This window comes from Anolis sagrei, chromosome 1 (genome assembly GCF_037176765.1).
Source record: "Anolis sagrei isolate rAnoSag1 chromosome 1, rAnoSag1.mat, whole genome shotgun sequence".
Lineage (NCBI taxonomy): Eukaryota > Metazoa > Chordata > Lepidosauria > Squamata > Dactyloidae > Anolis > Anolis sagrei.
This window is the reverse complement of record NC_090021.1, coordinates 175,345,963-175,368,009: the sequence shown is the minus strand read 5'-3', so window position 1 is coordinate 175,368,009 and position 22,047 is coordinate 175,345,963. Positions and strand designations below refer to the sequence as shown.

Genomic DNA, 22,047 nt, shown 5'->3' with positions numbered 1-22,047 from the left:
TATGATTAGCTGCATAGGTTCTGTGCCTGAAATCCAAAATGTGTAATAAGAAGACCAGATTCTTAATTTTGAATATCCCTTAGTCAAATGTCTTGCTTCTGATTAAACTAAAAGCTTTGTCATGTAGATCTATAGTAGCTATTTTCCCCAATGAGGGAGGCAGGATCATGCTATTCTCGCCCTATGCTAGAGATTTTCCCCCTTTTAAAATGTTGTGAGCAAGTAATAACTGTAAATATACATTATTTTAAAATGTACAGTATGCTTTTGTAAAATGTGAAAGGATTTTGATTTCATTTTAGGAACAGCAGCAAAAAGCAGTTCTGGAGCATCTTCTGTCTTCAGACAGGAACAGCTTGCTTACTGAAATACAGGACCTTGAGGCTCAGTTGCGACTTATGCATCTTCAAAGTCAGGAGAAGCTGCAGCAGCTCCAAGAAATGCTTATTAATACAGAAAACCACGGGAGTAACCAAGAACATCAGCTTCGAAGACAAGGTAATATTTTGTAGAATGTATTATGTGATTGATTGATTGATTCATGGGATTTGTAATTGGACTAATCTAACAGTAGAAATGGTTAAGAGGCAAAATGAGAGGATCTTGTTTAGATAAAATTAGAGAAAGAGTAATGCTAAAAGTTTGCTAATGAAGATTATACACACACGTATATATTCCATTGAGATTTTGAATAGTGTGTCTATATATGTGTGTGTGAATTTTGATTTTTATTAATAAAAATACTTTATAGAAAAGAGGCTGGTGCTTTAATATATGAGAAAAGTATTGTAACTTCTTATACATTAATGTAGCTTGATCACCGCTGAAGAAAAGATTGGAAGTCACTTGGATCTTTGCTTTCTCTTTTTTCTTCTTCTTTTGTATCTATCATTTTTCTTTCCTTGTAATTTTTCTCTGATTTTTATTGTTTTATATATATTGGTATTTTACCTTATATATTTGAAAATCTTTAATAAAATACTTATTTTAAAAAGGGGTCATACTAAGATACAAAGAAACTAGTGCCTGAGACAGTTTGTTGGATAATGCATTAAAGAAAACACACAATCTGCATCAAATATATACACTAATTTTGCTGTATTGTCGAAGGCTTTCATGGCCGGAATCACTGGGTTGCTGTAGGTTTTTTCAGGCTATATGGCCATGTTCTAGAGGCATTCTCTCCTGATGTTTCACCTGCATCTATGACAAGCATCCGCAGAGATTGTGAGGTCTGTTGGAACTAGGAAAAAGGGTTTATATATCTGTGGAATAATGTCCAGGGTGGGACAAAGGACTCTTGTCTGTTGGAGCTAGGTGTGAATGTTTCAACTGCCCACCTTGATTAACCTTTGATGGCCTAGCAGTGCCTGGGGTAACCTTTTGTAGAGAGGTGATTAGATGTGCCTGAATGTTTCCTCTCTGTTGTTTTGCTGTTGTAATTTTAGATTTTTTTTAATACTGGTAGCCAGATTTTGTTCATTTTCATGGTTTCCTCTTTTCTGTTGAAATTGTCCACATGCTTGTGGATTTCAATCTGTAGCCTGACATGGTGGTTGTGAGAGTGGTCCAGCATTTCTGTGTTCTCAAATAATATGCTGTGTCCAGGTTGGTTCATCAGGTGCTCTGCTATGGCTGATTTCTCTGGTTGAAGTAGTCTGCAGTGCCTTTCATGTTCCTTGATTCGTGTTTGGGCAATGCTGCGTTTGGTGGTCCCTATGTAGACGTCCACAGCTGTATGGAATACGGTAGACTCCTGCAGAAGTGAGAGGATCCCTCTTGTCCTTTGCTGAACATAGCATTTGTTGGATTTTCTTGGTGGGTCTGTAGATAGTTTGTATGTTGTGTTTCCTCATCAGCTTCCCTATGCGGTCAGTGGTTCCCTTGAAGTATGGCATGAACACTTTTCCTCTGGGTGGATCTTTGTCTTTACTCTCGTGGCTTGCTCTCGGTCTTGCAGCTCTTCTGATGTCTGACAAGAGTTCTTTGTCCCACCCTGATCATTCCACAGATAGATAAACCCTTTTTCCTAGTTCCATGCAGGCGAAACGTCAGGAGAGAATGCCTCTAGAACATGGCTATATAACCCGAAAAAAACCTACAACAACCCACTAATTTTGCTGTTGCAACGTCAATTGCAATAGCAGTTTCACATTTTAATCTAGTTTGATTCTGTGCTGCTTTTATTTATTGTGCCATCATTTATATTAATGTAAATTATGCCATTTAGCACACTCTGGTCTTTGAAAGGTCTAAAAGAGCAATAAATAAACAATAACAAATATATTTCTAGATTTAGTATGCATTTTGATAATAATTTACTCATTCTCAGTTGAATTACTAGAATATAAACTCCAGCAGGAGAAATCCATTGCAAGTGACTTACAAGCTTCTCTAAAAAGTGAGCAAGAGAAGGCTTCTGAGATACATACACTACTGAAACAGCAGCACACAGCAATTTTTGACTTGAAGTCAGATCTCTGTGAAAGCAAACAAGCAAATGAGAAACTACAAAAATCATTGCAAGAACTTCAAAAGGAAGTGGTTAAATACAGGTAAGGATATTGAAGTGAAGAATGCACAAATGACTATTATCTCACTTGAACAATCTACTAAATCGGCAAAGAAATCCCTCAGTTAGCATAACAGCTTTGTAGTGTAAACATTTATAAGGGTAGATAGAGAATACTTTGTGCCCAAATGTACCTGTTCTACTAGATGTTCAGATACATGCACCGGGATTGTGGCGCAGCTGGCTGAGTGTCAGCTGCATTAAGATCATTCTGACCAAAAGGTAATGAGTTCGAAGCCAGCCCGGGTTGGAGTGGGTTTTCAACCAATTGTGTAGCCTGTTGTCGACCTTTGCAACCCGAAAGACAGTTGCATCTGTCAAGTTGGAAAATAAGGTACCACCTTGTGTGGGGAGGCTAAATTAACTAATTTATGAGGCCATAAAAAAGACTCCAGCAAAAAGCACTCCAGCAAAAAGCATACAGGGAATGCGGAAGAACTTCATCAGTGTCGCAGATGGACGATGAAAGCGACAGCTCCCCTGGCAGCCAGAAAAAGTTAAATAGCCTCTGTGTATGTCTGTATATGTTGTATGTCAATTGGCATTGAATGTTTGCCATATATGTGTATCCTGAATCCCCTACAGGGTGAGAAGGGCGGAATATAAATACTGTAAATAAATAAATAGCCTTTAACTTTTAAATTTGATCTAAAATTAATGGAAAAAGCATTAATGAAGTAACACTTGCTTTCATCGGGTTCTGCCTGCAGAAAAAGCAGAATAATGTGAAGCAGCACATGATTTCTTTAAGATAACACTTAAAACATTTCTGTTTTTGTAGTTCTGATCTTGAAAGTAAGGAGAACACCATAACAGCTATACTTCAAGACTTGCAGAATGAAAAACTTAAAGAAAAAGAACTGCAGAATATGTTGGATGATCAGCAGCAGCAAAATACATTAAGAGAAGACGAGAAGTCAAAAGCAATTGAGGTAAGATATTCCATAAAACCACAAACATTTGTAGGCATGCAAGTTTATGTATTCTGTCCTACTGTGTCTCCAATCCTGCTCCAAGGAAACACTATTTTTATTTATTTATATACTCTATTTGTACCCCACCTTTATCTACCCTGAAGGATACTCAAGGCGACTTTACATATGGCAACTATTCCATGCCTTTGGACAACAAACAGTTAGAATACACTTAAGTTAAAAATTTAAATTAAATGCACATTAGAACATATAAAACATTGCATTCACTATTAAAATCACCCCATCCTCAATCAAAATCCGGGGCTATTATTGCACTATAGATTAATCTCCAAACATTTGAGCCAGGTTTTCACTTTCCTTCTGAAGGCCAGGAGGGAAGAAGATGCTCTAATATTTGTGATTCTTTTGGATGAACTGATTTTTGCTGTAATTTGTATGAAGTGTATTTTTAAGTCAGCTGTAGAAAACTTACAGTGATCCCTACTGCCTGACAAGTGAAGCTGAAGTGATAAGAAGGTGGAGAGAGTCATATTGCATACTACAGATGTGTCACAATGGGTCTGATTTTTGTTAACCTGGTTAGAATTTGCGAAAGGATGGAAAACCGTTCCTTAAATGTAATATATGCAGGGATTGCTGGAAGTGCTCTCAAGCAGTTTTCTTAATATACTCACCTGTACATTTTCCTTCTCTTGTACAGGAGTTGCAAGCTGCCTTGGAACTACAGTGCATTCAGAACAACCAGTTATCTGTGGCCTTAGAGCATGAACAGTCTGCAAATAGTAATCTCCGCAAAGAACTTCAAATTGAGCATTCTCGCTGTGAAGCTTTACTATCCCAAGAGCAGAATAAACTGTTAGAACTGCAGAAGACTATAGAGGTGGAGAAGAACCGCAACTTAGAACTTTTAGACGCTTTGAACCATGAACGCCTTTTGACCGAACAACTGAGCATAAAAATAAATGAATGTGGGTCTTGCAAGCATAAAGGTTCATTGCGGGAACTGCAAGTCCAGCTGTCTTTAGAAAGGTCCCATACTAGGGAACTTTTAAGTGTAATTGAGAAGACACGACAGCATCTTGATTCTAAAAGAGAAATGGATAACACCATGCAAATGTACCATGAAGAACCTGAAAAAGAACAAGACCTCCGACCACTGAGAAGTCCCGAGAATTGGACAGAACAAGCAGTAAGAAGTCGAAGCCAAGAATTACGAACAGAATGTTACAAAGTAAAAGAACTGCAGAAAGCTCAAGAAAACCAGGTATTTGTTTATTTTATTTATTTATTTACAGTATTTCTATACCGCTTTTCTCACCCCTAGGGGGACTCAAAGCGATTTACACATACAAAACTCCAATGCCGTACATTGGACACTGACACGATGCCAAACCATAACAACCACAATAATGAAACATAAATCATAATTAGACAGTACATAAGCAATCATTAAAACAATAAATAATAAAAACAGTCTCGCCAGTCGTATTGTCATTCTAGTCCATGTCCTTTAAACTCTATAAATATCTACTGTCCGAAGGCCTGATCCCAAAGCCATGATTTTAATTTCTTTCTAAAACCCAGGAGGGAGGGAGCAGATCTTACCTCATTTTGGAGCGTGTTCCATAGGCAAGGGGCCATCGCCGAGAAGGCCCTGTCTTTCGTCTCCGCCAGACACATTTGCGCAATTGATGGAAGCGAGAGCAGGGCCTCCCCAGATGATCTTAGATTACGAGATGGAATGTAGGGGCAGATGCGTAAGGGCAGAATTATTTATTTATTTATTTATTTATTTACAGCTTTTCTATTCCGCCCTTCTCACCCCGCAGGGGACTCAGGGCGGATTACAGTGTACACATATATGGCAAACATTCAATGCCAATTTTGACATACAAACATATATAGACATACACAGAGGCTATTTAACTTTTTTCTGGCCGCCAGGGGAGCTGTCGCTTTCATCGTCCATTTGCGACACTGATGAAGCACTTCCGCATTCCCCGCATGATTCCCCGCTGGAATGCTTTGCTGGAGTCTTCTTTATGGCCTCATAAATCAGTTAATTTCGCCTCCCCACACTTTAAGGTGGTACCTTATTTTCCTACTTGACAGATGCAACTGTCTTTCGGGTTGCAAAGGTTGACAACAGGCTACACATAATTGGTTGGAAACCCACTCCAACCCGGGCTGGCTTCGAACTCATGACCTTTTGATCAGAGTGATCTTAATGCAGCTGACACTCAGCCATCTGCACAATCCCGGTGCTATCTTTCTGTGGTGTGAGCTGTGGGATAATACATTTTATAGGACTTCTTTCATTTATTTATATATAAAATTTTTATTTACCCAAAACTCTGTCCTAAGAATCAAGAAAAAATACTTGTTGGGTTGTTGCAGGTTTTTCGGGCTATATGGCCATGTTCTAGAACATGGCCATATAGCCTGAAAAACCTACAACAACCCAGTGATTCCAGCCATAAAAGTCTTCGACAGTACAAAAAACTTGTTGTGGTTATTACATTATATTATATTTCCCCAAAATTGGGACTTCTTCATTGTGGTGTCTGTGAAATCACATACATTGTATTTCCTGCGCAGTCAGTTTGGAATCTTATAGAGCAGTTGTTCTCAACCTGGGGTCCCCAGATGTTTTTGGCCTACAACTCCCAGAAATCCCAGCCAGTTTACCACCTGTTAGGATTTCTGGGAGTTGAAGGCCAAAAACATCTGGGGACCCCAGGTTGAGAACCAATGTTCTAGAGCTCTAGGAGTACCTCTTTCTTGTCTGGATTAAATTTTAGTTTGCTTGCCCTCTTCCAGTCCATTCCTGGTTTAGGACCAAAACAACCTCCTTGGATTTGGTGTTATCCAAATATTGGTGGCAGTGCACCATAAAACTCCACATTACATCTCCTAGCAGTATATGTTAAACAGTGTGGGGGACAAAACAGCCTTGAGGGATCCCAGAGGGCAATAGCCAGAGGCTTAAACAGGACTCCTGACACATACACTCCCCATCATTACCTTCTGGGTTCTCCTCAAAAGGCAGCCTCAAAAGATACTGTGGTTGATGTCATCGAAAGCACCCATGAAATCTAGCAGGACCAACAGGGACACGCTCCCCCTGTTCAGTTCTCTGTGTAGGACATCTACCAAAGGGGCCCAAGCTATCTTTGTCCTGTAAACGGTCCTGACGCCAGATTGAAATTAACTCACAATTTGATTTACTAACCTGGCTTTTTCATTTTATTTTAGTCTTTTTTTATAGAGTGACTATGTAAATGTAGTAAAGGCTGGACTGTGTTAAGGAATTCTACTCTCAGAATAGTTTTATCAGCAAAATACACATTAGTAGTTTATTTTAGTTAATTTGCTATACTTGAAGCAAAAGACTTTGTAGTATTTGGAGAGAGGAAATATTAACTTATTTAGAATATATGTGTATTATCATTTTGGATATGTTGTAAATTGTTATCTTTTTCCTCATTAGCATGAATTTGATGTGCACCAATGCCAAAATGTTGGAAGAATCAAAGAATTGCAACAGATGCTCAAAGACTTGAAAAAACAGGGGCAACACTTTAATTGTCACAAAAATCAACATAAACCCGCTGCTTCTCCTTCAGACAATAATTACACAGCTGATTCCATAATGCTGTATGTGGAACAACAGAAATTAGAGAACATCAGAGAGCAGTTGCTCTGTGCTGCTACTTATCTTTCTGAGTTCATATCTAAAACTATAGATAAGTAAGTATCTTACAACATTTTTCTTAATGGAAACCATTTTTTGTATCCCTTATTTGAAAATGACTTGAAATGGGGCAACATATTTTATTATAACACACTAACTCTTAATTCATTAGAGCTTTTGGATTAAGCAGGAATGTGAACTAGATCTGTGTGGAAATTGTTAAGTGTAATTAGATAGTAAGGCCTGTATAGCTGCAATGTTAGCCGTGCTCATGTAGAAAGTTGTCTTGCACCAACCTTTCCATTAATTGCCTCCATTAACTGACATCTACTTCAAAGTTTTCAGAGGATTATTTGTGGAAAAGGAGACATTTAGGATGGGTTAGCTCCACCATTGCTGGAGGTAAAAGGGTTGGGTTCCTTTCAAAAGTCCTTCAGCAGTAGATTTTTTCCAGAAATATATAAGTGAGTTCATAGCTGATCTCTTGGAGCCCCCGGTGGCGCAGTGGGTTCAACCCCTGTGCTGGCAGGACTGAAGACCGACAGGTCGCAGGTTCGAATCCGGGGAGAGGCAGAAGAGCTCCCTCTATCAGCTCCAGCTCCTCATGCGGGAACATGAGAGAAGCCTCCCACAAGAATGATAAAAACATCAAATCATCCGGGCGTCCCCTGAGCAATGTCCTTGCAGACGGCCAATTCTCTCACACCAGAAGTGACTTGCAGTTTCTCAATTCGCTCCTGACACAACAAAAAAAAAAGCTGATCTCTTGAAAAAATACATTTGCAGCCATACAACTTCTCCCTTTCATGGACACTGTAACATATAAATGGAGAGGTTGCATGCCTGTAAATCCCTCACAAAATTTTTCATTGGTATTTTTATTCTAGGCGGCTCATAGTTCAAATATAACACCAGGGTTATGTTTTCTGTCCCTGTACTTGATAGAACTGTTAACTGGCCTGCCTCAAACAATGAAGCGGTTGCTGCATTGTTACATATCCTTGAACTGAAAGCGGAATTATTGGCTTCTTCTAAACCTATGGTAAGAATGTGCATTTGTTTTTCACAAACCATTGCTCATACTTCAGTTTATGCTTGGAAACAATTACATGGTGTAATTTTAAAGGAGAAAAAGTATTTGATCGATTCAGCTTTAAAAGGAAGTAACATGCTAAATAACATCTTCAATCGCCCAAACCTACTTAGAAACAACTGCTGTGAATTTCTTTACCTGAATGTTAGACATCTTAGAAATACAATTCAGAAGAATTTGCAGAAGATTACTATGCAAACAGGTGTCATATCCAAAGGATGTTTTGTGTAGTTAATCCCCTAAATCTCCAAACATTTATAAAAAATAACATGTTCAGTAGTCTTTAGTAGTTACGTTTTATGATTTAATTGATAGCTTTATGTTGTTGTTTTACGAGGGGTATTTTTTAAGTAAGGTCCGTTTGAACATAAGTACACAACGAAAGTTTATTTCAAAAAAGTAAATTTATTTTCAGAAAGTACCTACTTCACTCTGTTTTTCCACATAGTTGCCAAGTTTGTTCAAACACTTGTCATACCGCTAAACCAATTTTAAAATACCCTCTTCATAAAAACTTGCCGCCTGCTCCGGTAACCAAGAGTTCACTAATCAAAGAAGGGCGACCGGAGCGGTCCTCATGATGGACGTTGTCACTGCCATCTTTGAATTGTCGTATCCACTTATACACATTGCTTTCACTCATAACAGTATCACCGTACACTTCACAAATCTGTCGATGAATTTCTGCAGCAGGCAGGTTCCTTGCTGACAAAAACCGTATCACTGAGCGAACCTCACATGCGGCGGGTGAGTTGATAGTCTTAAACATTTTTAAAGCACAGAACAGAACCGTACAGGTTAGCTACAGAGCGGAAACTGAGCACAGTTGTTCCCGAGGCATGCTGGTATACGACGCACGCGCTCGTTGCGGTATGCGCATGAACTACTAGTGTCTACAACAAACGGACCTTACTTAAAAAATACCCCTCGTATACTAGGTTTTCATGTTTTGTAAGGCATTGAATTTTTCCATGACTATGTTGGAAACGACTTTGAGTTCCCCCCAGGGGTGAGAAATTAATTGCAAAGGCAAGACTTCAGAAACTATAAGTAATCAGATTTCCAAATTCTGTGTAGCATTATTTACAACTTTTCCAAACATGCTAAAATCCTTTAAATTCATTTTGTAGCAAGCTGACTATGTATACAATAGGTTTTCATTTTTTAATATGGGTATTGAGTGTTGTTGAATAAAAATGAAATGTCAAGTCATGAAGAGCTTAACCATTTATTGTTTAAATGTCTTGTCTAGGTCATCTCTACATGTGTTACAAACTTGATAAAAGAATCAGAGGAGCTAGCTTGTCAGGAGGGTAAACATGTTTTCCAGAAGGTTTTGAAATCAACAGATTACGAAGCAAAAACTCCAAATTTTGTGATGGAAACCAAGTCAACCATAGTATCATCCAATCTGAAGGTAAAATTTATCAGCTGTTTTGGTCCATATCAGCAGTAGCATATGAAGTAATATTTGGCTGAAAATAGGAAGAGAGAATGGATGAAAGGTGGAGTGCTATGAGCAAAGAGGAGTTCTGAGGAAGAGAGAGTCTGGAGCCACAGAATAATCTATTAAGTAGTACTCAACAGCCAGGAAGCGAAATCCATACCAAAAAATCCAAAGCCAGTCTCTCTCATTCACAGGAAAAAAATGTCCTCAAATCCAGAACGCCATGCACTCTTCAACTTTTTATATCAGTCCCGTTTCCTCATCAAATTCCATGTTTTTAAATAATACTTTTCTAATTTTTTTCCAATACAAGTGCAGCCTCACTTATCCAGAAATCTGAAACCCTCCAAAATCTGGAACTTTTTGCTTTTAGCTTTTGTAATTGATTTCTTAATGCCTTCCTTTTAAGCAAAATGCTCCATCCTTTTTTTCATTTTTTTTCCCTTTTACTCAGATGCAGAAGCTATATAAGAAGTATCTGAGAGCTGAGAGTTTTCGGAAAGCTCTGGTTTATCAAAAAAAATACCTTCTGCTGCTCTTGGGTGGATTCCAAGAATGCGAGCAAGCAACACTGTCTTTGATCGCTCGTATGGGCATTTATCCTTCCCTTCCTGATATAAATGCTTCAGAATCACGCAGTCGCTTATTCATCAAGTTCAGATCTACAGTCAGAGTGGCCATTGCAATATCAAGGTAAGAAACCTGTAGTGCATTTTCCCGAGGATATTTTAACTCCCCCCCCCCCCCTTCATAAGAGCTGTAGATTTTTTTTAACATGGGGGTATAAAAATAAATGGTTAAAATAATTAAAACCTTTATTGGGTTGCTATGAATTTTCCGGGCTGTATGGCCATTTTCCAGAAGCATTCCCTCCTGACGTTTCATCCACATCTATGGCAGGCGTCCTCAGAGTCTATATTGTTTTGCTTATTAAAGTGTATATTTCCCTCTCTCAGATTAAAGTTTCTGGTGAAAAAATGGCATAAAGTAAGCAGGAAAGACCAGCCATCCACAGCCATTTCTCCTAGTACGGGATACAACTCATGTAAGTTGATCTGAGGAATCCTGTGACCCCTTTGTTAATAACTTATCTTTATGCACAAGCAAATCAACTGAGCTAGTAAAGTAACGAGATAAATTGTTGTCCTGTGGCCGCTATTCCTTCCAAGTCGCCATATCATCAATAGCTTTGCTCAGGTCTTGCAGACTCAGGGCATGGGTTTTTTGATTGAGTTTATACATCTACTAGCTGTACCTGCCACGTGTTGCTGTGGCTAACCTTCCTTCTCTCTGCCCCGGAGTGTGGTGGAGGCTCCTTCTTTGGAAGCTTTTAAACAGAGGCTGGATGGCCATCTGTCAGGGGTGATTTGAATGCAACATTCCTGCTTCTTGGCAGGGGGTTGGACTGGATGGCCCATGAGGTCTCTTCCAACTCTTTGATTCTATGATTCGATGGTTCTCTCTTTCTCTCCTCTTTTCTTTCTCTCCTTCCTTCCTTCTCTACCTCTTCCCCCCCCCTTCCCTTTTCTTTCCCTTCTGCTTTCTCTCTTTTCCTCCTTCTCTACCTATTCTTGGACTGCAACTTCCAGTAGTCCTCCTGATCAATCAATCTGTCTGTCTCTATCTATCTGGAGGATTACTGGGAGTTGCAGTCCAGGAATAGGAAACTGGAAATATGCAGGGATTGGGATGCTCTCAAAGAAATCCAAGGAGAAGAAAGTTTGCAGCTTGGAAGCAGTGCATTTGGATCATCCTCCCCCTCCTAAAGGGCCTGGTCTAGGGGATTCTGGGAGTTGTAGTCCAGAAGATAGTGTAGATATGCTATTGTGTGTTCTGTTTGCCAGGGGGAGTCATTTTTGCTCATGCGCTGTAGCATCATTTTGCTTTTTTGGCCTTTTAAGTCCTTTCTGTTGTGTTTTTCAGTGTTTTTTGAGTGATGGTCACTCGTTGGCTTGATTGTGTCCAAATTTCATGTCAATTCGTCCAGTGGTTTTTGAGTTATGTTAATCCTCCAAACAAACATTACATTTTTATTTATATAGATAGTGTGCCCTTTCTCTTTTCCCTGATACCCACCTTGCCAAGTATTAGGGTCATTTCTAGTGAGCCATGTCTTTTCATAATATAGCTAAAGTACAACAGTCTCAGTTCAGACATCCTGGCTTTTAGGAAGAATTCAGCCTTGTTTTCTTCTGTTTATAGCCTTTTGTATTCTATATTTTGTTAAATAGACAAAGATTAATTAAAACCTTTACACATTATGCTATCTATTTTCCTACCTTAAATGTGGTTATATTGGCATAATGTGGTTATTAGAAGACAGTCTTCCAAGGTCCCATGAGGATCCAGTATGACCTTCCAACAATTCCCCATCATGTTGTGAATATTTAACAGTGGAATTACTCTTTATGCTAAAAACAAACAAACACAAATTCCTTTCATTCAATTATTAAGAAAATAAGATATAAGAATGTCTATGCTGTGAATTTCAAAGGAGAAACTTTCTCTTAATAATAGTAATCTTTATTTATACCCCGCCACCATCTCCCCAACGGGGACTCGGAGCGGCTTACATGAGGCCAAGCCCAAACAACAAATTTAAATAAAATAAAACCGAAAACGCAAACAATAAACAACAACATAATTACATAAATCATGTGAATACATAGCAATATAAAATTACAAAAGGCACAATCACAATTGCAATGGGTGGGCTACATGTAATGATTAAAAGAAAAACTGATTAAGACTAATTAAAAACTCGGGCGAGATAAAAGAGAGACAGATTATTTGCGGAGGAGGACTCATTATAGTGGGGATTGTGGAATCAGGCTTTCCCCCGGGGGGGGGGGGGCATATACTCCAATGGTAAAAGACGTTGAGGTTAAGCAATAGTATGAGATTGTATACCTACTCATCAAAGGTGCAGCAGAAGAGCCAGGTTTTAAGGTTCTTTTTAAAGGTTTCTAGGGTAGGGCCTTCCTAATTTCTCCAGGTAGTGAGTTATAATGTTTAAATGGTTGACTACTTCCTGAGGGAGTACTAATGGCATGGCTTTTGTATTCAGTTTTTTTTTGGTTCTAGACTATATTGGGTTTTTTTCTATCATATACCTATTTGCATAATAATTTTTCCTTACTTGGCCGCAGTTGAGGATGGTTTCTGCCTTTATGCAGAATTCAAATACAAATGAAACACTATGTATTGTCCATTTCAGATCATCAAGTGAGACCAGAGGCAATAAAGCTACAACAGCCTTTCTCAGGTGATGCAACCCAAGAAGATGGATATGACAGCAGAAAGAACCTCGTGAGACTTACAAACTCTTCACCTAAATCACCACAACACCTACATGACAGGTTAGTGTAGAACTTGCTTTCATGCCTGTGTTTTTCACACATGTTCTTTTCCTAACAATTCTCTGGATCTCTGGAGGAGCAATCTACAAGTTATTTCAGAGGGAAGACTTGATGGGTTTTTTTCCAGTTGTATCCACTGACTCTCCCCCTCAATTTACATTTTCTTTCCTTCCCAGCTAGCAGAATTTAGCTGTTCTCCATACTTTTTCATGTTCTTGTCACTTTGGTGTATATTTACTTTTTTCCCTTTTCTATCTACTGCAATATCTGCCACATACTCTCTTTCTGTCTATATTTTCCTGTTTTCTAATAACTCAATTCATTCTAGATTAATCTATAAATCAATTTTACAATTTTATAGCTCTCTCGGTAAAGCGGCAATACATTTGTACATTATTCAAATACCGTATATTCTGGCGTATAAGACTACTTTTTAACCCAAGAAAATCTTCTTAAAAGTCCGAGGTTGTCTTATACGTGGGAGTAGCCTTATACGCAGGAGTCGTCTTATACACTGGGAGTCGTCTTATAGAGCGAGTTCTGAAACTTCCAATCTGGATTGGAGAATCTGAGGTTACTGCATATGGTGGGGGGAGCTCAAAATTGGCCGTGGCCGTGTCCCTGCTGTATGCAGTGACTGTATGAAAGCATTAAGGGAGACGCTGTATAAGTATGGTAGAAGAAAATCCATTCATCAGGATTCGTGGACTTAATGCGGTCCCAATGGTGAGGTGAAAGGGTGTCTCACTGGGAAGGTGTAAGTGAAGGGCGGAGCAAGCTGCAGGCATCCGGGGCGTCCAGGGTATCGAAAAAAGAGATAGAGTGGCTCTGGGCCCAGACAAACACACCTCTTTTTCCTGTCTGGCCCGCCCTTGTATCCTATTACCATACCTCCTCCTCTGCCTCTCAGATCTCGCTCCTGAAGACTGCAGTGAAATGGTGCAGGTGTGCATGTGTGAAATCTGAGAGGCAGAGAAGGAGGTACATTAATAGGAAAATTACCATATTGAAATCAAATCTGATACTTTTAAAAATTTTATTTGGTGTGCGTTGGAAGAGGGGTAGTCTTATACGGCAAGTATATCCCAAACTCTATATTTTAAGTGGAAAAGTTAGGAGTCGTCTTATACGCCCAGTCGTCTTATATGCTGGAATATACGGTACTTCTTTGTGTTTGTCTACACCAGCCATTTTTGCGTAATTGCTATAAATGTGAGCTGCAGAGAACTTGTAAAATCTGTACTTGTTTTTTAATTGTTGTTGCACTTCTTGTTTTTCGATTAGTCAACTAAAGTATTTGTTTGTACAAAGGTTTCTTATTCAGAATGTACTTAGATTCATATTATTCAGATATTTTCTGAGGGGTCTTATAGATTTGATGTTGCCAAATTCTTTGTGACCCCAGTGTTGAGCTAAGGGGAAACATTTTGGGTCAGAACCCACACTTTCAGAAGCCATGGCTTAAGACACATTTTTTCCTTCATGCTTATATCACTATGCTTGGTTAACTGACTGTTTTAAGTATTGACTAGGAAGATTTTAATATTTTAAATTAAAAATATTCAAGCTTCATCTGATGATTTTAATTTTTCTGTGTCAAAAAGGTTCAGTACTTCTCGAGCTTCATCTAAAGATCCTGATAAGTCATTGACTGAATACATTGCTCATCTGGAGGTCATTCAACAGAGGCTAGGAATTCTTATGCCAGGTAAGAGATGCTGAATTTGAAGGCAGGTGTTTTGTTCTCTTTCCTTTTTACGTGGAAACAAGGTTGTATTTCTTTCCTTCACTAGTTGGTGGCTAGTCAAAGAAACATTTTCAAAAAAAAATAAGAAAATGTTCACTTTTGAAATTAATTCTTTTACAACTAAAATTGATTATATGTAGAATTGTCTTCCAGGACTAGAGGTGATGGCATTTAAAATCGTTGAAGTTAAGGGGTATTTATTTCAGAATATTTTATTTATTTATTATTTGAACTTATATGCCACCACTCCCCTGGGGCTCGGAGCAGCTTACAAGAATAGCTAAAATCTAACAAAATTTAAAAGCAATTTTAAAACAATTTAAAAACAACAATATCAAACATTAAAAGCCTGTCGAAACAGGTATGTCTTACATGCCCTGCGGAAAGCTGGTAAGTCCCGCAGGGCACGGACTTCAGGTGGCAGAGTATTCCAGAGTGATGGTGCCACTGCTATGAAGGTTGCTGTTAGACGCAAGGTCTTGACACTGGGGACTTCCAGTTGATCTTGGTCCTCAGAACGGAGGGATCTCTGGGGTTGGTAGGGGGTTGTGTTGTATTTGCTGAATTTGTTTCTAGATAAGGCTAGACAGCCATTATTATTGTACTTTTATCATTGTACTTTCTAGTTTTAAACAAATTTTAAACTAATTTAATGTATTATTCATTGGTAATCGCTGTATGTATTATTTGTTATGTAGTGGCATTGAATTGTTCCTGCTGTAAGCTGCCCTGAGTCCTGCCTCTGGGGGTTGAGAAGGGCAGGGTGCAAATGCTTGAAATAAATAAATAAATATGCGTATATACACAAACACACACACACACACAATGGGCTCTTAATTCCTACTAGATTTTGATTCCATTACCCTTTTCTCCATGGATACCAAAATCCATGGAATCGCTGGTGTATGAGCTACCAGCTACCACCTTGCAAGACACCTTGTTCTTCCTTCCGTCTTCATTTCTTCCAAAACAGGAGGAGGAGGTGATGCATAAGTGATGAGTCCAAGAGGGCACCCAAACTGTGGACCTGTGACTTTACATAATCACATACAACAAATCACATAATCACAAGTCATATAGCCGTTTCCAATTGTCATAACAATCCTATTGTCCGGGTTCAGTGTCTAAAGTGCTGCTGTGCTCACTAGCCAAAGGCTTGACTCCAAAACCACGACTTTAGTTTTTTCCTAAAAGAAAGGAGAGAGGACACCGATCTAATTTCGCTGCGGAGCAAATTCCACAAGCGGGGGGTCACCACTAAGAAGGCCCTGTCCCTCGTCCCCACCAGACGCGTTTGGGACGCTGGAGGGACCGAGAGCAGGGCCTCCCCAGTAGATCTTAAATCACGAGGTGGAACGTAGAGAGGGATACGTTCGGATAAGTAAGCTGGGCCAGTACTGGCTCTTCCGCTTCTCTGTGGAATGGATCCAAGTATCTTCATACAGTGCCTCAAAATTTTGCCCTCATCCTAGCCAAAGGTCGTATCAAAACACACAATTTTGACCCCCAAACCTGTCTTCAACTTATTCACGAGGTTGGCTTATGCATGGCTATATACCACTCATGGGCAAACTACCGAGTGTTAGGAATTGTGGGAGTTGAAGTCCAAAACACCTGGAGGGCCAAAGTTTGCCCATGCCTGCTATATACAATAAACACCGCATTTATTCCCAGTCTTCTGAAGTATGATTTGGTATCTAAATGCCTCCATTTAAAATATCAATTTTCTGTTTAGGATTATATAACGCTAATAGTTCATTGTAGTAATAAACTACATGACCTGCTGCATCATATTATTTAAATCTGATGTCTTACACAGAAAATTGTGCCAGGTGTTTCAGGTTAGCATTTGTAATGAAGTCATTTTAAACCATGTAATTTTAAAACCAAAGACCGTATAACTGATTTTTGAAACGATATCAACTTTTTATCTCGCCTGCACTCCATATAGCCTGTGTCATTAATAAAGTCAAATCTTAGCTTCTTAATTTCTCTTTCTATGAACTTAGGGCAATCTCCACAAAAAGAAGCACTTTAGATGGACTGAGAGCAACTTCCATCCCCGCTTGATTCTCCAACCAACGCCTTCAACAGACCCCGTGCCTGCATGGACAGCATCGCTAGACACCAGTGTTCAGTTGAATAATAAAAGAGTCAGTGTACATGATAGTTTGAGCATCAGATATTTATGTAGAATGGTTTGCATATTTTGGTATGATTGTAGTTTTAGCTTTTCCATGTGGAAATAATTGATCAGAGTTTTATATTTGAATTACCAGGAAGCATAACTTTTTGACAGGTCTGCATAAATGTATTATTCATGTTAAGTGCCATCATGCCTCTGTCAGTGTTTCTTCTTGGATTTCAAAAATAATTATTAAATGCATATGGCATTTACATTCTTATTTAAAACTGCTATAATTGTATTTTTAATAACTTAGATTTTGCCTATCTTTCAAAGGGGGAGGGCATTATTTTGAGGACATTTTCTGCCTTGCTATACTTATGTCAGGAACATTTATTTCAGTGAATTTGGAAATAACTTAGCTCCCTCAGCTCTTATCTTGTATTGGTCCACATAGTGACATCTTGCTGAATTCCAATTTAGCAAGACATGAACTTAGTCTCTCTGTGGGTTTGTCTGCTTCTCCGCTCTCTATCCTTCAGCCCTTGTGATTAACCACAATTTGTTGTTCCATTTGGTTGCTCTGTTCAAAAAAGCCAGTTGCAGTCTCTGGCTACTGAAACTAGCTCGTTTAAATTTAACTATAAATATTGTATTGACAATGATGCTTGGGAAAATGGAAGGAAAAAGTTTATTTATTTACGGCATTTATATGCCGCCCTTCTTACCCCGGAGGGGACTCAGAATGGCTTACAAGGTATATATTACATACAATATATTATATTATTAGCATAGTACAATATCAGCATTAAACATTGCTATTTTGCACCATACCACTATATCATAATATTATTCGTAATATTACATGTAATATAAATATATAATTATAATATCTTATTATTATTATAATTATTATTATAATATTGCACTAGCTATGGCCAACCTTCCCTTTTTTATCCTTCTTTCCCTCCTTCCTCTTCTTCCTTCCTTCTCTATCTCTTTTCTTTTCCACCCTTTTCTTTCTCTTCTGCTCTCTCTCTCTTTTCTTCTCTCTTTCCTTCCCTCCCTTTCTCTACTTCTTCTCCCCTTCCTTCTCTCCCTCTTTCCTTCTCTAACTTTCCTTCCTTCCCGCTTTTTCTTTCCCTCCCTCTTTCTCTCCTTTCTTCCTTCTCTACCTCTTTCCTTCCTTCTCCCTTTCCTTCTTTCTTTCACTCCCTCTTTCTTTTCTTTTCTTTCTTTCTTTTTTCCCCTTCCCTCCCTCTTTCTTCCCTTTTTTCTGTATTGCCATTTAGCTTTTTGGGGCTTTTAAAGTCTCTTCTGCTGTGTTTTTCAGTGGGGGTTTTTTTTTTTGAGCGAAGGACATACATTGGGTTGTTAGGTGTATTGTGTCCAAATTTGGTGTCAATTCCCCCAGTGGTTTTTGAGTTATGCTAATCCCACAAACGAACATTACATTTTTATTTTTATATATTACATTATAATATTATAAATATTATATGTATATACAATATACTATATCATATTATATTATATTATTACAATAGCACAGGAGACAAGGTGGAATTGTCCCCTGGCCTCTCCTCTCTTCACTCTGGCCCAGAGGAAAGTAAATAAAAAGGAAGAGGGGCCAACCAAGGGCAAGATGGATAGATGGTATCCTTGAAGTGGCTGGCTTGACTCTGAAGGAGCTGGGAGTGGTGACAGCCAACAGGGAGCTCTGGTGTGAGCTGGTCCATGAAGTCACAGGAGTCGGAAGCGACTGAACGAATAAACAGCAACAACATTGTATTGAAGGATCTGCTTTCACACACATAAAGAGGCTCAGAATTTACCATTGTAAATCTAACATGAATATAAAAGAGATGGAACCGCCCCCTCCCAGAGGATATTTGGTGATATGTGCTTTTCCTGCATAGCAGGGGGTTGGACTAGATGGCCTGTGTGGTCTCTTCCAACTCTATTATTCCATGATTCTATGTGGTCCTACCAAAGTTGTTAGATTTTGATCTAAAATAAGAGCTTCTAGGCTTTTAATTCTGGGCACCACAATTGAAGAGACAAGCTGGAATGTGTCCAGAGGAGGGCGACTAAAATGATCAAGGGTCTGGAGAACAAGCCCTATGAGGAGCAGCTTAAAGAGCTGGGCATGTTTAGCCTGAAGAAGAGAAGCCTGAGAGGAGATATGATAGCCATGTATAAATATGTGAGCGGAAGTCACAGGGAGGAGGGAGCAAGCTTGTTTTCTGCTTCTCTGGAGACTAGGACGTGGAAGAATGGCTTCAAACTACAAGAAAGGAGATTCCATCTGAACATGAGGAAAAACTTCCTGACTGTGAGAGCTGTTCAACAGTGGAACTCTCTACCCTGAAGTGTGGTGGAGGCTCCTTCTTTGGAAGCTTTTAAAAAGAGGCTGGATGGCCATCTGTCAGGGGTGATTTGAAAGCAATATTCCTGCTTCTTGGCAGGGGGTTGGACTGGATGGCCCATGAGGTCTCTTCCAACTCTTTGATTCTATGATATGTGTGCTCCAACAACTTCCACTGTACTCATTTATTAAGAAGGTTTGACCCAAATACGACTCCCTACATTTGTTAAGATTTCAACACTCTTACAAAGTGATTGCACTTACTTATCGGGAGAGGCAGCTGGCAGGCATAATTTTGATATCTCTTCTTGCAGCTGGCTAAATAATTAACACTTCCCTTTCTAATTGTTAGACCTTCTGCTTTACATGAGCTTTTGCAGACACACACATTTCAACTGGTCCTTCTAAGCACAATGACAGACAACCCTTTCACCTCTGTACTTTTTCCATCAGCTGTTTTAAGAGACATCTGAGAAAACCATTCTGGATCAGGCTTCAGAAAAGGTAAGAATGGTTTTGGTGTGAATTGTAATAGGAATTGCGAAAGTTGCTGAAAAGCCAGTCTGGGCCAAAATATTTTTTTTCCTTTGAAACATGGAGCTCATGCTGTTACTGTTGTTTAATATACTATTAATGTTTTCTTACATTCCACATAGTATGCCTTGTTTGGGAAAGCCAAACAAAGAATGAGACTAGAGTATGTTGCAGCCATTATTACAAATGAGTACACACTGTAACACAGAAATACATGCTCAAGTTTTGTTGATTTACTAGCCGTCCCCTGCCACACATTGCTGTGGCCAAGTCTGGTGATCTGGAAAATAAAGTAATGAGAAAATGTTGGGGTTGTAATATATGTAATTTCTTTATGCTTGTGGGTAAACAGTATTTCTTGATGTTTCTTTGTCAGTGTTGATGTAGAAATTGTCTGGTTTGCCTACTCTGGAACATGCAACACATAATTGTCTTTCTTTAGGGGCCCCTTTCAAATCTATCATACTATAGCTCTCTGTGTGTGAATCATATATATCTACCTATATGGAGCCCCCGATGGGGCAGTGGGTTAAATCCCTGTGCTAGACGGACTGAAGGTCGCACGTTCGAATCTGGAGAGAGGCAGATGAGCTCCCTCTATCAGCTCCAGCTCCTCATATGGAGACATGAGAGAAGCCTCCCACAAGGATGATAAAAACATCAAATCATCCAGGCGTCCCCTGGGCAACGTCCTTGCACACGACCAATTCTCTCACACCAGAAGCGACTTGCAGTTTCTCACGTCGCTCCTGACATGACAAATAAAATCTACCTATATCTATGGCTGAATGGCTCTTTGTCAGGAGGGTTTTGATTACGTTTTCTTGTCCTAGTGAAGAGAGTGGGACTGGATGGCCTTAAGTATGGGGGTTCTGTGTGGGAAGTTTGCCCCAATTCTGTCCTTGGTGGGGTTCAGCATGCTCTTTGATTGTAGGTGAATCCCAGTAACTACAACTCCCAAATGTCAAGGTCTATTCCCCCCCCCTCCCCCAAACTCTATCTGTGTTCATATTTGGGCATATGGAATATTTGTACCAAGTTTGGTCCAGATCCATCATTGTTTGAGTCCAAAGTGCTCTCTGGATGTAGGTGAACTACAACTCCCAAACTCAAGGTCAGTGCCCACCAAACCCTTCTAGTGTTGTATGTTGGTCATGGGAGTCCTGTGTGCCACGTTTGGTTCAATTCCATCATTGGTGGAGTTCAGAATGCTCTTTGATTGTAGGTGAACTATAAATGTCAGCAACTGCAACTCCCAAATGAGAAACTCAATTTTTTTTGAGTGAAGGACATACATTGGGTTGTTAGGTGTCTTGTGGCCAAATTTGGCAGCAATTCGTCCAGTGTTTTTTGAGTTATGTTAATCCCACAAACAAACATTACAGTTTTATTTATATAGATTCTGCTCACTTGTAGAGACTTACAACTCAAGTGTGAGGTTCGTAAACAGAGGGAAATTTACTATTTTAAATATGAGAGCAGATTCAAAATACTCCTCCTTTTATTTTACTGTGTAAAACCATGGACAATAAAAACAGAAAAAATTTAAACAAAATGTTATAGTTGCAAACTGAATTGTATGGTCATGGACCCACTAAAATGCATAACCTGTGATCACATTTTGCTTAAGAATATAATCTGTGTTGGAAATACAGGACAATATTCAATGGTGATTACCTGCTGGTGGAACAACAGGAGTCAACAGAACTGAGGAGGGCATCATTTTTCTCCATGGCAGCCCATTGTGAACCCCTAAAACCAGACCTAAGAGGCTGGAAAATGATATGAAGCTGGTTTACAGGTGATATGGAGGGCTCCAACAGAATGGAAATTTCTGTTTCAAGCACAACAAGATTGGCTGATTTGAGCATTTGGTTATTGTCGATAACTTGGTGTATGGTATTATATGGACAACTGCCATAATTAGCCAGGAGAAAGTATGCCCCTGTCAGTTTCAAAATGTACATCTCCAACTAGAAGTGATGCCCTTTACAATCCCCTTATTTGAAAATAAATTAAAAATATCTTCTTTAACTTTTTAATATATTATTAAAATTTTCTGTATCACTATGTGATAAACCACAATCCTCTGCCTCCTTCTGTGCCCTCATTAAAATTAGCCTTCTATTCCAATACAAAAGGATTGGCATACTTATCGAATCTTCTTTTTGTAAAC

The 22,047-nt window shown here is 39.1% G+C and overlaps 1 protein-coding gene across 3 annotated transcripts in view; it reads left to right on the top strand.

Moving 5' to 3' along the window:
• Nucleotides 1-17,180, top strand: part of PCNT (pericentrin) — a 92,818-nt gene extending 75,638 nt beyond the window's left edge. For all 3 annotated transcript variants that reach the window (XM_060781819.2, XM_060781803.2, XM_060781795.2), the window contains exons 34-45: nt 303-498; nt 2,333-2,555; nt 3,354-3,504; nt 4,208-4,771; nt 6,998-7,257; nt 8,147-8,243; nt 9,547-9,711; nt 10,196-10,434; nt 10,698-10,786; nt 12,959-13,100; nt 14,705-14,808; nt 16,857-17,180. In XM_060781819.2, coding sequence (XP_060637802.2) covers nt 303-498; nt 2,333-2,555; nt 3,354-3,504; nt 4,208-4,771; nt 6,998-7,257; nt 8,147-8,243; nt 9,547-9,711; nt 10,196-10,434; nt 10,698-10,786; nt 12,959-13,100; nt 14,705-14,808; nt 16,857-16,885 — 2,259 coding nt within the window. In that variant the 3' untranslated portion in view covers nt 16,886-17,180. The remainder of the gene's footprint in view (nt 1-302; nt 499-2,332; nt 2,556-3,353; nt 3,505-4,207; nt 4,772-6,997; nt 7,258-8,146; nt 8,244-9,546; nt 9,712-10,195; nt 10,435-10,697; nt 10,787-12,958; nt 13,101-14,704; nt 14,809-16,856) is intronic.
• The last annotated feature ends 4,867 nt before the right edge of the window (nt 17,181-22,047 follow it).